Genomic DNA, 16,274 nt, shown 5'->3' on the forward strand with positions numbered 1-16,274 from the left:
AACACACACACACACACACACTCACAAACAATGGCAGTGCTGTACATCTGAAAAGCATTTCAGTGTTCTGCACTGTCTATTCTGGGCTGATAGGATGGAGTGTGTGAATCATAGTCGTTGTGGTAATTGCTCCTCTTTGTCTTCCCCCACCCCGCTCAATTCTGATTGGTTAATGAGGCTCCTTAAATGCACCAACTTGTTCGTTCAGTAGAAGAGACAGCTGAGCTCAGAGGGGGACGTCAGATGGCATTTTCTGTCTTAAATAGCTCTAAATTTAATCAGCCATTAGCATTTAGGAAAAAATAATGTTTGTTGGCTCCATATATTTAGTTGCTCACTGCATCATTAGGTATTTAAACCAGTAATGGAGCGAGGAAGTTTTCATTTGTACAGTACAGCAATAGGGCACATTACTGTTCCCAAGGGTCAAAATGTGTGTTACGCTGCTTAAAGTCTTAATGATTTAGTGTGTGTGTGTTTGCAAAAGCTACATTCTGCAGCCTGCCAATTATATATTCTTTTTTATTGTACTGAAAATCTGTTGGGTTTTTCCAAACTGTTTTTTTAACCATCAGCTGTTTGGACTCTCATTCTGACAGCATCCATTCACTGCAGAGGATCCATTGCTGAGCAAGTGATATTATATTACATTTCCACTAATCTGCTCTGATAAAGAAACAAACTCATCCACATCTTGGATGGTCTAAGGGTGAATGCATTTTCAATTTTCATTTTTGGGTGAACTGTTCCTTAAAGTGTAATGTGAAACTATGTTAACACAAATAATTGTGTAACCAATGTATAAAATGGTAACTGTATCCTACTATAAAAGAGCAACATGTTTAAGCAAAGTGCTGAATCTTTCATTTACAGTGCTCAAAACAGTTAATTTCAAATGTTAAATAAGTCAGAAGTGAAAGGAGTAAATCCTCACTAGCACGTATTTCTGTTGTTATGCTGATAAAGCGGTTATAAACTCCCCACAGAAGAGTGTAACTCATGACTCTTAATTTTCACTTCACTAAAGATCGGTCTCCAAGGGATCGCATGTTATAATGCAGTGATGAGCCTATACTGTGGAGACACATTTGTTGAAAACATCCTTTAAATGTCAAATTCAACATAACACAGCATTTGCAATGCACTCTAATGTATTAATGTTTATTTAAACATGATTGTTGATTTTGTAGCATATGTAGGCATTGTCCTAGCTGAGTAACTGTCTCAAAGTAGGCTAATGTGTGCATGACCAAATAGCCTAATGCTTGTCTGTTCGTATGATGAATGGGTTTGTGATCAATGCATGTACTGTACTTATGTGATTGAGTTAATGCATGTTTGTCATGAGAGTTAAGCATAATGATTGTGTGTGATAGAATCAAGTGTGTTTTGCTCGGTGTGATTGTATTACTTCTGCGCGCTCACTGGCATGTCATGTGACTCGTGTCATATGATCATCGCTGTATAAGTTCAGTTGCACGCAGCAGGTCAACAGTTTCAGTGCCGCAGGTGGACGGAAGGACGAGAGGGACACGCGTTTGTATCCTTGCGTCAGGTCAGCGATCACTCCCGTTATATATATCACTGTCTGTCCGCTGGCTAGCCGTCGTAAGGATGCGCGCGCTCGCCGTTATTGCTTTGTTGGCGTTCGTCGGCGGGTCTGCGGCCGACACTCCGGCCAACTGCACCTACGAGGACCTGCTGGGCACCTGGATCTTCAGCGTATATAATGTGGGTCAAGACCGAACCATCGACTGCTCCAGCACAGGTCAGACCAGATCAGACCATCACGACTATCTGAATAAGTGCACTTTTGCCTTCCACACGGAAGTTCAATTTTACTTTCGGTTCATGCTGAGGTCTTCAGCTGAACGTCAGGGCTTCTTTTAAAATATAATAGACCTAATTCTAGGTGTTATAGCTACTAAAGTGATGCGTTAAGGATGGCACAAATATGTACTTTTTTTGCTTTTTGGACACTGTTATACTGTGGTAGTACCATGAGGGTACAATGATTATCATTGTTATTATACATGTTTGTATACCATAGTATTTCCAAGTCACTTCAAGTCAAAAAACACTATTCAAAGTAGTATTTTGTTGGTGTCAGTCCATTAGAGCATATGTTTTCCTAATTAACCTTTATATCACCAATGCTCTCTGAGAGTACAACCGTAAACTTGATTGTTATTTTTGATAAATACTGCATATACTGTTTCCTTTCCCCATTGTATATGTTGGGTGTGTTTTAAAACTTCGTAAACTGCCCAGAAATGTTGTCTATGCATCTGAACATTTCAAAAGCTCATGATAAGCAGCTTTGTTGGAGACTGGTCTTGGCGATTAAGTTTCCCTCAGTGGACGAAGTTATCCGAGTAATATGACACATTTGGCTCTAATTTTATATCCTAAATGTTGGCTTTAACCTAGGCAGCATTTGTGGGCATCAGGTGCATCTGAACATTCAAAAGCACATATTATGTACCTAATGCTAAATATAGACCGGTATTGAATTACAGCCACTGTGTTTGCGTATCACCAAAGTTACTTCCTTAAGTTTCTAAATTAAACTGTTGACTTTTAAACAGGAAAGCCAGTGAACACGGTGACCGTGGACCTGCAGAAGTTGTCTGTAGCTGTGGATGATCTCGGTCACACTGGCTTCTTCACTCTCATCTATAACCAGGGATTTGAAGTGGTGATCAATGACTACAAATGGTTTGGGTTTTTCAAGGTAAGCATGACGGGACACTTTTAGTGTCGGTAACAGCACATGACTGATCAGATGACTGTGGTTTCACAACAGAAGGGAAATTCTGACATCAGCTCTTTTGTGTTCCACTGTTCTTTATTGTACTGGTGTCTAGCTCAATAAATGTGGGATAATTTTACACATGCAATCCATTTTATTTTTTTAAGTGACTAGTGTTTGAGATCCTTTTTTTTTTTTTTTTTCGGCTTTTTATGTCATTTTTAGTACTTAAACTTATTACAATAGTTTCCAAGGCAACTTTTTAAACAAGTGTTTTAATCTACCAAAAACAAAAAATAATTATTTTAGTTAACCATGACAACACTGCGTTCAAACGATAAATCAACAAAATATAAAGACTTTGTCTTTCTTATACATATTTATGAATGATTTTAGTATTAGACTTTTTGTGTAATTTTGCATATCCCTATTATTAAAAAGATCACATAATGTTGTTTGGGAATTACATAAAATGATTAAATCTATTCATAATGTATTTTAACAGTAAATATTGTGCTTTAACGAAACATTATTGCATTGAATATTCTTATTATTTTTTTTGTCTGTGTGTGTGTCTAGTATTCTCAGCAGGGTTCAGAGGTCACCAGTTATTGCGATCAGACGCTGCCCGGTTGGGTTCATGATGTTTTGGGGAACAACTGGGGCTGTTTCACTGGGAAGAAAGTGCAGCCCATCCCGCCCCGGATCGACCACAGTATCATGCTTGAATTCCGACACCAACTGTAAGCGTGTCAGCGGTTTTTGTTTCTCACTTGTGACTCAGCTGACTTAATTGCTCTTTATCTTGATAAGATCTCATGTGATTTCATCAACCTTGAGTGATTTATGAATTTCCTGGGTTTCATGATGGCAAACATTTATCTCTAGGCTCATGAAGCTGCCATACACAAACAACATGGGGTTAGTGGAGCAAATAAACTCTGTTCAGAAGTCTTGGAAAGCAACAACATACAGTCTCCATGAGACCCTCACCATACAGGATATGCTGAGAAGATCAGGAGGACATGCCTCTCGTATACCACGGTATGCTCATTTTAACTCCTGCAGCTAGGGTTTTTGTGAAAAATGAACAACTGATGCCTTTAAAATGGAGTTCATAAATGTCTGGTGTGATATAGTTGGAAGCATTTAACAGTAAAAGTAGTGAACTGCATAGGTGGCGAGTCTTCTGCAGAATATTGTGTACTGAATATTAAGAGAAGCAACATTTCATTTGGAGGATATATGGTCATCTGCAATTTTATATTTGTCTCTCTCTCTCTGTCTCTCTCTCGCTCTCTCTCTCTTTCTCTCTCTCTCTCTCTCTGGACACTCTCTCACACAGACGTGTCAGGCCTGTGATGGTTTCTGCAGACAGTAAGATGGCAGCCGGTCTTCCAGAACACTGGGACTGGAGAGACGTGAATGGACTCAGTTATGTTAGCCCTGTCCGCAACCAAGGTGGGTGTGTGTGTATTAAGCGAGAGAGCCTAAGAGGAAATGCTGCAATCAAATGGTTGCTTCCGTCTGTCCGGTATTGCTCGGAGTTGAAAAAGTGATGTATATCAGAAACCTCTTGGTGTTCTTTACCATCTGCAGTTGAGTCCTGGGAATAGCTTTAATATGCTGCTATTGATTGATTATTTTTCACTGTGATCCGGGAAGTGTATGTTGGTGAATGATGTAACTGTTCTTGTTATAGAACCGAGCCTGATAAATGTTGCTGGAAACACTGTCAGGAAATTACAGGCTTTTTAATTAGTCTGTGTTTGGCTATTGTTTATTTTTACACAAATTTCCCCAACAAACCTAATACAGTACTTTGTTTGTATACGTGTGTGATGATAATTGTGAAAAGGCTTCTGGAGAGGAGTCTATGGATATTAAATATTGAAACTTTTATTATTTACAATTTAAAATGTACATAAGCAAGAGTTGGGAATTTTTCAGATTCCTTTTTAAACAATTTTTACTTTTGATATTATAATTTAGTGATTATAATTTTTATTACATTTTTAGTTTTAATTTCATCCAGAGTGGCTCGTTCCTTTCAGAGCCTGATGGTGTCTCACTTTAGTTAAGAGCTCCTTCCTATGCTCTGGACACATTCAAGGAGCAATGAGAGGATTAAATTATATTTCTTTAAATCAACACTGTAAAAAATGCAACCGCTCATTTTCCAGTTTACGAAACCTTCGGAGTATCAAACACTAAAAAATGATATTTTCTTGAAACTACATAATTTTTGTCAAACCAACAAAAATGACCCCAAATGTTGCCCCAACTAGTCAAACTCCGTTGTCTGAACACAGAATTTCATATCGTTGAAATGTTAAGCCTTTCTGAGTTCCCAGCATGCATTGCAACATCAATAAATGATGCAGTTACTGTTATAGCATTATTGTTTTGCTGTGGTGAGGTTTGTGTGTCTGGTTTTGTAGACTTATAAGTATAAGTCTTACAAAAACTAAAATAATGTCTTCTGCTTATTAATGAAACTTTTTTTTTTTCTTTTCTTAGATTTATTTGTAAACAAACTTAATATTGTGCTGCGTTTTTAAACATTCTTTTTATAGAAAATGAATTACCTCAGTGACAGTAATTGTTTTTTCCACTGCTGTGATAAGTTTTTCTTTTAGTAAATAAGAAAATAAGTATTGCATGAACAAACAGTATTGGTTCAAAAAAGTATCTTTTATTGAGCAGAACTAAAAATCTATTGAGAACCTCAAAAGTCTTACTGCATCAAGGTGCCTTACTTTTTTGTCAATTTTTTTCTTACAGTGAAGGAAATTAGGCTGTAAATTGTAATTTTTCATCTTTAAATGATTTACTCTTTCTTCCTCAAGCTCAGTGTGGCAGCTGTTACTCTTTTGCCACTATGGGAATGCTTGAAGCTCGAGTCCGAATCCAGACAAACAACACGCAGCAGCCGGTGTTCAGTCCACAGCAAGTGGTGTCCTGCTCCCAGTATTCTCAAGGTAAAAGCATGTGTTGCTCTACTGAGGCAATGTTTAATGTGCCCAGTATCTGTGCTGAACTTCACAGAGCCTGTCTGCGTATTAACCGTTATAAAACCGTGAATGGTCGCTTTTCCAGTACCCTCAGGATTATGGTTACACAATCCGATTGAAATCAGAATGGGTTCTTTGCGTCAATGTTTCACTTTGGTTTCCTCATTCATTTTTTTAAATTTTTTATAATGATGTATTGGTGGTGATAATAGTTAAATGTTATATTCAGTAATTTATAGTATATTATAAAATTGTTATATATATATATATATATATATATGCATGCATGCATGCTGTTGTTTTTAATATGGCTTTTATTTTTATTATAGTTCTAAAACTGCTAAAAAATGAATTATAATTGTTCTGATCCAAGCTGCAAGTTATTCTAATTGGTTTAATTTTATACATTTATAATACTTTTGTTTTATATAAAATTATATTAAAATAATTACAAATTATGTAGATTATGATTATAAACAATTGCCATTCCCAGTGTTATTTTTGTCGAAACAAAGTTTTAATTTTATTTAGTCCCCCCACCCCGTTTTTTTTGTTATACATTTTTTATTTATTATTATTATTATTATTTTTTTTTTTATAAATGTCTATGTAGTTGTTTATTTCAGTTTTAGTTATTTTAATTAGGGCCGGGACTCGATTAAACAAATTAATCTAATTAATTAGAGGCTTTGTAATTAATTAATCGAAATTAATCTCATTTTAATCGCATATAAATATTTGATCTGAGAACAGTGCGAAGTAATTTTTTTTTTCACATGGATTTATAGTATACCATTGAATAATGACTGAATACATAAGCTTAAGCAACAAAATATTGTTTATTTTTGTTCAAGTCTAACAGACCAGTGCAATTTTTGCCATGAAGTGTAGCAATAGCATATTTAGAAACAATTTAGAAATAGTACATTTCAGAAATTCAGGAAGCTTATAGGTGCTGGAACCTTCTGTAAAGTGTTTTTTTTAAGTAATTCACAATACTGTCAATTACATTCAGAATATTGGAAACCCTGACTATTAGAAAACACCTCTCTGTTGCTTGTGTAAAGTCACTTTGTGTAAAGTGTAAAGTCCACGCTAGCTGCTATATGTTTTGCATTGAGGTGATACTGGAGGCTCGATGTGCGAAGGCTAGTTGGTGCTTCATTATAATCGGTCCGCCGAAACTCATCCAGTGAGAAACGTTCCGCGGTGCAAAGATAAGTTATTAATTAGTTACAGAAAAAAATTTGCCGCATTTTTAATCTTAATTAACGCGTTATTTTTGTGTAATTAATCTCAATTAACGTGTTAAAGTCCCGGCCCTAATTTTAATACTTTTTGGTTATTTTTTTTAAATAAGAAGTGTTGCCTTAGGAACTAACTAGTTTTATTATAATAATCTTATTTTAGTTAACATTTTTATTTTTTGGTACTTTTAATAACCCTGGTTCTTCTCCTCTCTTCCACACCATACATGTTTTAATTAATTGAATATTCTGAAGTTAACATTTTGGATTTAAGTCTGTATTTCAATTATAACTTTATTTTTGTTTGGTCTTTTTGTACAGGTTGTGATGGAGGTTTTCCATACCTGATTGGTAAATACATCCAGGACTTTGGGATTGTGGAGGAGAATTGTTTCCCGTACACCGGGGATGATTCTCCCTGCAAAGTACCTGAGAAATGCACGAGGTACTACGCCTCTGATTATCACTACGTGGGTGGGTTTTACGGTGGGTGCAGTGAGGAGGCCATGATGCTGGAGCTGGTCAGGGACGGCCCTATGGGCGTGGCCCTGGAGGTCTACCCAGATTTCATGAACTACAAGGAGGGCATCTACCATCACACCGGCCTCCGTGACTCCGTCAATCCGTTTGAGCTGACCAATCACGCTGTGTTGTTGGTGGGGTATGGGAAGTGCCAGAAGACCGGAGAGAAATACTGGATCGTGAAGAACAGCTGGGGAGCCGGGTGGGGTGAGAATGGGTTTTTCAGGATCCGTAGAGGAACAGATGAATGCGCCATTGAGAGCATTGCTGTAGCCGCTACACCAATCGCCAAACTTTAGAGAGCATAGATGAATTGGTCAGTTGAAATGAGCACGGCCTGGAGAAGTATTTTGATAATGTAAATTCTGAAAAAGGGAAAACAGTGCTGTTTTTTTTTTTTTTTTACTTTGTCATCTAATTTGTTTGGTGAAATGGCCTTTTCAGGTCCCTTTTTAGTAGCAGACCATTTGAAAGGGAAATTACAATTACAAGTTTTATAATTACTCTTTAGATTTAATTTCTCCCTCTCATTTCCCAGTTCTTCATAGATCATGAAGCTTGATCACCCAAAACCAACCCTGTATAGTGTGAATATGGTTTTAAATTGATATAAAAATCTTAATTTTTCTTGGCCTTGTCCCTAGTTTTTTTTTTTTTTTTTTTTTGCAACTGACCTTCTGCCTACATCTGTTCATAATCTTCTACTTTAACACACAAACAAAGTTGGTCTGTCTTTTGTTTTTGTTTTTTTTGCTCAATTTATATGGATTTCCACAAGGACTGTGTGTATGAAACAGCATTTCATTTATTCCCCCCCCCCCCCCCTTCTTGTTGAATCTGTGCTAATGAAAGTTGGGTGCCTTCAGTTGCAGCAATGTTCCTCAACTGCTTCTAATTTGGGTTTAAGAAAAGGGATTTTAGATTTTCATTGATCCATGTGAGCTCTGAATGTCACATTTGCACTCTGCCTTGTCAATTTTTACACCACTCTTTTAATTGGGCACGGTCAATTTGTATTTGGAGAATATCAAGTTGACAATTGCTCTAAGGAAAATCAGTACTTGTGGTTTAATGAACAATCACTTGAGTCATTTGCCAACAGTTAAGCTGCTCAGTACTATTTGAATCCAATGATTTTATCACAATCTTAGATTTTTACTTTTTTTTTTTTTTTTTTTTGTGCTCCTGTATACATGTCATGATTTTTAATAAAGTTGCTTTTAAGGTACTTTTGGCCTCCAGTGTACTTTTTTCTATTGCTTAAAGGCAAAGAAATGCACGAAGTCAAATTTGAATTTATCCCATAAATGAGTCCATTTGATTTGGATTTCATAGTAGTTCTGTCAGTTTAGAATTCAAGTGGGCTTTGGTTATTTGGGATGTTAACTATATGCCGTGGTCTAAACATGGTATGGAAAATTACTTTACGAAACCGTGGTATATCATGTTTCCTTGATACATGTCAAAAAAAACTGTGTACCTGCTTAACCATATTTTGGGGAAAAATTTGTACACAGAAGTAAACTAATTGATTTACATTACTTTGGATGTTTCCAGATCTGAATGGTAGAAAAAAAAATAATTAAACAATGCAGAAACTAAGAAAAAAAGCCAACTATGTAATGTCCCCATTTAGAATGATAAATGTTTTTGTTTTACTGATGACCGCTTTAACAGGCAGAAAGTATGGGTGCCATGGTACATAGGATAGTCAGTATAAACCTATTATACGACCTGCATTTAAGTAATTGGTGAAGAAACCTTGTCAGTTGTTGAGGGCATAATCCTCACAACTTCTACTTCAGAGCAGCGGTATTTGTTTTTTTTTTTTTAAAGTGTTTAATCGAACTGTAGTTTTAATTCTGATCTTTTACGACAACTACTTACCATGATGATGAAGTTTCAACAGGCCCCTCCGTCTTTGGTCTCATGGCTCGAGTGACGAGTCACAAGTTGCTCCTTTTGCCCCGCGGGGCGTTTCTGTTTCTCCCCTCAGAGTCTGACCGCGGATCACACGCGTCCATGATCGGCTCCGTCTCACACAGACATGGAGAACCATCACCTGAAGGAACACTTGTATAAAATCCTGGTGATCGGGGATCTTGGTGTGGGGAAAACCAGTATTATCAAGCGATACGTGCACCAGAACTTTTCACCAAACTACCGCGCGACGATCGGCGTGGATTTCGCGCTCAAAGTTCTCAGCCTCGACCAGGAGACCGTTAGACTACAACTCTGGGACATCGCCGGTAATTATTATTTTTTTTAAATATATTTATGTGTATATACATTTTTTTCTGGGCCTAAGATTTTAAGGGTACTAAATAAATATGAAAAAAATTACACAGTTTATAAATGCATTAATTTGTATAGTTATATGTAGCCTTCAGTCTTAGACACTGCGTACGTTATTTTTCTTTACTCTTAACTCGTCACGAAGCTATTGCTTTTTGTTCATCTTTTTTTATACTAAAAACTGACAGCTATAGAGACATTATATAGCTATAATATTCTATATATAATTTATATAAAGTCTTTATATAACTTTATAATCTTATGTGAACCAAACATGATCAAAAATGTAATCAAATAACAAAGCTGCATTCTCAAGTCTCTCTTGAATAACGTTCCTCACGCGCGCCCGCTCTGCGCGGTCATGTGTTCCTCGCTCATGTGAGGGAGATTTCCAACTAAAAAAAAAACCGGAGAAGGAAAACAGGAACGTTGTTGTAAATAGATGAAATGAGCAGGGACATCAGAGAGGAGCGTGATTTGACATCCCCCCTAAAAAATAAATAAACAAACAACTAAATTATAGAGCTAGGCTATTTAAACTCTTCAACGTTTACATGACTGCATGTCTTAAAGTATTTTATTATAAAGAAGTTTGTTGTAACTATTTATTTCTCAGCTGTTGGACTCTTTTATTATAAAGGAGGTCTCATGTTGACTAAAAAATCTGTTCTGTGAACATTTTGCTAACGTTCCCATTAAATTATGAGTAAATTATTTCTGGATGTTCTCTAAAAGTTCAAAAGGTCCACTTTTTAAAATGTATTTTTTTTTCTTGTTTATGCTAACATTAAGAAAGCATTCCATTTTAGAATTTTTCAAACATTATGGAATGTTACTTTTCAATATTTGATGAACATTCCGAAACATGTAGCAACATTTCAAATATGTACAAATACAATATTTCAGAGAGAGAGAGAGAGAGAAAAACATTCCATGAACAATGTGCAAATAATGGTTGTGTGCTTTTAGAAGGCTACTAAAGTCCTCAAAATTTCTTGAAAACATGTTAATTAGAGAACATTGCTAGAAAGTTCTGAGAACATTCTCTGTTAGCTGGGTGGTTTCCATTGCTCCAGTAACTCCTGACACTAATCCTGAGCACTGAGCTTGACGTTTTCCCTGGAGCTCAGTGGAGTTGATCAATAGGAGCCGTTGGAATGTGCTTTTCCTCATTAAGGATATCCAGGCTTTAGTTCGGACCCCTGGAAATGTGTACAAGAATCTCAAAGTACTATCACGTGTCAGAAAAAAAAGGAAAAGGCAGGAAGACTGAAATTCTCTCGCTTTCACCCAAGGCTTCAGCTGAAAATAAACCTCTCATTGTTGTCTTTGTGTTCTGCTATGATCACCATGAAGTCACTGTGAAATGTATGTATGTTCATGACCTACAATATATAATAGCTGCTGTTTACAGAAGACTCTTGTGCGGTTTTCTCTGATACGATTTCTTCTGCAGGCCAGGAGCGTTTCGGGAACATGACGCGGGTGTATTATCGAGAGGCCATGGGAGCCTTCATTGTTTTTGACGTCACCCGGCCATCGACGTTTGAAGCAGTGACCAAGTGGAAGGAGGATCTTGACGCCAAGTTGAGTTTATCCAACGGCAAACACGTGGCAGCTGTGCTGCTCGCCAACAAGTGTGATCAGGGCAGAGATGTTCTCACTAACAATGGCATCAAAATGGAGCAGTTCTGCCAGGAGAACGGATTTGTGGGATGGTTTGAAACTTCAGCCAAGGTACGTCATGAATCATCATTTAAAAACAGTTTTCATATCAGCAGCAGAGTCTTCAGATATTCAGTGTGATGTGAAGGTCAGGTGAAAGGTCATGCTATATGATCTAGCTTCCATTCTGTTGGTTTGCGGTATAATTGGTTGAAAGAATCATTTAAACTTGAAACACAATCATTCATGGAAGCTTGATTCCACCATGTGATAAAGAAAAAAAAAATGTAAATGCAGCTTTTTACCTTACAGTTTTGACTCTTTTTCTCACAATTCAGACTTAAAAAATATATATTTTTGAAATAGAGATGTTGAACTTGCAGTTACAAGAAGAATAAACTGACTTCTGAGATAAAAAGTCTAAATGACCTTTTTTTTATTATTTCACTGCAGAAAAAAGAATTGTGAGGTATAAATTTTCAATTTTGAGATTAAAAGGCAGAATTGAAAGATAAACTCATATTTGAGCAATATTAACTCAAGCTGTTAACAAAATGTTAACTCTCAATTCTGAGAGTTTTTTTTTTTTTTTTTTATCTCGCAATACTGAGAATTGTTATTATTATTATTTTTTGCAATTATGAGATTGCAGAAAAAGTCTGAATTATGAGATAAAAGTTGCAATTACATTTTTAATTATATTAGTCCATGGCAGAAATTAGCTTTGTGTCGGTTCAGACTCTGCTCGCCAAGACTGCATTTAATTTGATCAGAAATACAGTAAAAACTGTAATGTGAAATATTAAATAATTGCAGATTAAAATAACACATTTTCTATTTGTATTTACTGTAAACTGTAATTTATTTCTGTAATGCGCAGCTGAATTTTCAGCATCAGTGTCACATGATCTTCAGAAATCATTCTAATATTCTAGATTCTATTATAGAAAAAAATCTGATTATAATCAATGTTAAAAACAGTTGTGCTGCTACATTTTTTTGGTCCAAACTATCATACATTTAATTTTTCAGCATTTCTGAGAAATAGTCAGTTCAAAACAACAGCATTCATTTGAAACAGAAATCTTTCTAAATGTCTTTACTGTCACTTTTGATCAATTTAACGCATCTTTGCTGAATAAACTCTCACTGATCCGTGATCTTTTGAAGAGTAGTGCATGCAAAGTGAATTAGCTGTTAGACTTCTCCTTTTATGCTCATAGGAAGAACGTATAACAGAATTCAGAGCTGTGTGACTCATTAGTGAATCAGGTGTGTTTGTGTGTGAAGATCATTAGAGCTGACAAAACTGCTCACACACTTTTTGCTGACTCGCAGTCCTTCGGCTGAAGTACATCATGAATATTCACAAGCTAATTAATGCAGTCACAGCCAGAGACGAGGTGTGTGAACACTGACAGGAAAGGTTACTCTCTCTCTCTCTCTCTCCAGGAGAATATTAATATAGATGAGGCCGCACACTGTCTGGTGAAGCACATTATAGCTAATGAGAATGATCCGCTGCAGTCCGAGGATGCAGACACCATCTCGCCGCAGCAGGAGTCCAGCCGCGGAGGAACCTGCTCGGCGTGTTTCAGGTCCTGAAGAAGATCTCCAGAGGCTCTCTGAGGAGCACCTCTCCATACAACCTCATCCTGGCTCTTTCAAGTCTTTCTGATCTCATCTCATTCACATCTCCTGTCGTCTCTGTTTATCTGTGTCAGCGCCGGAGAGGCGACCCTGGCGCCGTGTCTCAGTTTCCATGGTAACAAGACTTATCGAACACTCTGCAGAGCAGAAAACGTTTTAAGAGAAAGCAGTGAGAAATCCATCTGCAGAACTTCACGAGAACTTCAGGTTCCTGCAGCATCAAAACCACAAAGGGCCAATGCTGTATTGAACCATCCAATTTTCATTTTATGATAATTTTACTGACCTGCTTTGCTTTTAATTAATATTTCTACTTACTAACAGAAATGGGCTGAATGAGCGAAACCAACCAATTAAAAAACATTTGATTTTTTTTCCCCACTGAGCAGAGTGAAACTCAATATGTTCCATGTTTTTTTCCCCCTCTGAATTCATGAATTATGTATGCAGGTCTTAAAAATATTAATGAATTTGAATATTTTTGGTACATGCAGTTGCACATGTTTCTAAAACAGGGTTTCCAGAGGTTTTCTGAAAGTAAATGTAAGACCAAGTAAAGAAAATGTAAGAAATATGTTAATATGGTGTCTTTAAAACACTTTAAAATATGAAAATAAAATTATTTTATTAATTTCACAAAAAAAGCATATAAATATGGAAATAACTTGTACTGTACCCTCACATTGCAAAAAGTGCTTGTTTTTCAGTGCAAATGTCTGAAGATACTTAAATCAAGATGCATGTATTTCACAAGAACAAATGTCTTCCAGTGGGTTCAGAAAAAAAATCAACTTCATTCAAAGGAAAAACAAGGTTTGTTTCCCATTGCAGATTGTTCTCATCTTTAACTCAATTAATTTTGTTCAGTTTCTCAGCGAACAGGACTTCATAAGTTCAGTTTGCTTCTCAAGTGATTGTATACTGATTTAAAGATGTTTAGATATTTGCATTACAAAAATATTTTTAATAACATATAATGCAATATCAAGTCTTTCTGCATTGATTTAAAGCCTTAATTTGTGGAAGGTCCAGTGATGCGCTTTTTAATCCCTGAGGAACCCTGTCAAATGTTGTGTTTTCTAATGTTTGTCATTTGTCAACACTACAGTGCCATCAACCAACAACATTTGTTCTTTTATTTATCGACTGTCAGTGATATAAATATATATTAGAGCATGTATGATAATGTCCTGTAAATACCCCTGTATTTACCCAGTATACAGCAGAAGAGTTCAGAGTTAAAGTATTAATAAACATGATCTTTAATAAAGTGTGTGTGTGTGTGTGTGTGTGTTCCCTCTGCGCTTGTATTTCTCACTGCTGTTGGGATTTGAATGTGTTCGTGTTCAGTGAAATGCTGTGTGATTGTATGTGAGGTTGGATATTAGGCTTTGTTGTATTATTTAAAAGAAAAGTTTGTGCAATAAGCTGGAGCAACAGAAGCCTCTGGAGATGCTGGTTTTACACAAACGCTTTGCTAAGAGCAACATCAGCTCATAGACATCACTCCAGAGACATTTATTAGAGTCTCACAGCTCCTAATGAAATAAATATGTTTTGAGAAAATCCAGGACAAGTCAGTTCTGACTCGACACACACGGAGGAGAATTCATTTGATATGCAAACTAGAGCATGACCAGCAGGTCAAAGAGTCATTTACTCTCTCTCTCTCGCTCTGACATGAAACACATGCTTCTGCTTCTGGATCTTGTAAACGTGTTATTACCCTTGATTAATGATGATTATGATTTGGTTATATTTGTAAAATGCCTCTTTTATTTATTTAGATCTCAGAAAACTTTATCACTAATGTCTTTCGTACTTAAATTCACATGCTACTATGCATTACACAAATACGCATAAAAATACTCAGGTCTACATTTAAGATTTATGTATTTGAAATGCATAGAAAATAAATATTTATATGAATGACACGGTTTTAACAAACAAATCAGTAAACTTAATGTAGTGCATATTTGTCAGTCATAAAAAAATCACAGTATTTTATGTATTAACTATTTGCATCTATTTGATTTTATTTAAATAATCATATTTTCAAAATGCATTTCTTCAAATCTGTTCTATTGTGAAAGCATGAACATGGATAAAAAATGGCTAGCTGTGGAATAAGTCATAATTAAAGTTTACGAGGTTGAAACCAATTAGATTGACAATACATGTATAAAGCGTGTTATTGTGTATTTAAAACAGTTAACAGGTTATTAGTATGATATTACAGAAATATAACAAATTTTACATTGTACTGTATTTATGACAAATATATAAAATATATATAACAATAACTTTTCAAGATGAAAAATAAATAAATACATAATAGAAATACATAAATAAAAAACAGACACAAACAAATAGTGTTACACAAGCTAAATAGTGTACATGTTTTTATTTATGATTTTCAGTAGTTTGGGATGCATGAATCCTAATCTTGTGTTGGATATATAGTATATGAATTGGCATTCAGCTCAGGTCTCCATGTTTGTCTCATTTTCTATTCCCTATCTTGTATCTTGTTCAATATCAGGTTGAATTTCTCAGAACTGAAAGAAGTAGATTCATTTTCGGTCTCAATTACTGAGAGATGTTTTAGTCCATCCATCATATTACAACCCTTCCCTCATTAACTCTCTCTCTCTCTCTCTCTCTGGGATGTTTTAAATGAGGAGGTGAACTGAATTCTGGGAATGGAACCCCAGACCTGCTCAGCTCTGACAGGAAGTCACAATCTGCAGGAGAATAAGGTCTTCCTGTCACAGAGGAACGCTTTTCTTCCCTTTAAAGGTTTTGCCCTCTTTTGATTGTCTTTTTCCTGTTCTCTTCTGTAATAAGCTAAAAGTTTTCAGCAGTCAGAAAAAAAAAAAAAAAAACATGGGCAAGAAAATGCTAAAACATAAGAATACACCATCATATATTATGTTATATTAAATTATATTACATTATACTGAGCACGCAGTAACAAATATTTCCAACAGAGCAATGTCAAATTTCACTTACTGTAACAAACGTTTTTTTTTTTACATTTATTTATTCTCTCATAAAAAAATTTAAATAAAAAAAAATTAAATGTGTATTTTAAGGTAAACAATGCTTAATTGCACTTGTAGTGTACTT

The 16,274-nt window shown here is 35.7% G+C and overlaps 2 protein-coding genes across 2 annotated transcripts; both read left to right on the forward strand.

Annotated features, from left to right (window-relative positions):
• Positions 1–1,449: 1,449 nt before the first annotated feature.
• Positions 1,450–8,763, forward strand: LOC127972975 (dipeptidyl peptidase 1; the record flags this gene model as incomplete). The annotated part of the gene is made up of 7 exons (XM_052577020.1): positions 1,450–1,768; positions 2,589–2,734; positions 3,332–3,495; positions 3,641–3,796; positions 4,098–4,213; positions 5,602–5,733; positions 7,335–8,763. Coding segments are annotated over 7 exons (1,533 nt in total), but the record flags the coding sequence as incomplete, so codon positions are not given.
• Positions 8,764–9,463: 700 nt separating this feature from the next.
• LOC127972982 (ras-related protein Rab-38) lies at positions 9,464–14,415 on the forward strand. Its single transcript, XM_052577028.1, has 3 exons — positions 9,464–9,784; positions 11,287–11,567; positions 12,948–14,415. The coding sequence occupies exons 1-3, from the start codon at positions 9,583–9,585 to the stop codon at positions 13,098–13,100; spliced, it is 636 nt and encodes a 211-aa protein (XP_052432988.1). The 5' UTR covers positions 9,464–9,582; the 3' UTR covers positions 13,101–14,415.
• Positions 14,416–16,274: the final 1,859 nt, after the last annotated feature.

The sequence above is a fragment of the Carassius gibelio genome, chromosome B15 (assembly GCF_023724105.1).
Source record: "Carassius gibelio isolate Cgi1373 ecotype wild population from Czech Republic chromosome B15, carGib1.2-hapl.c, whole genome shotgun sequence".
In the NCBI taxonomy this organism is placed as follows: Eukaryota; Metazoa; Chordata; class Actinopteri; order Cypriniformes; family Cyprinidae; genus Carassius; species Carassius gibelio.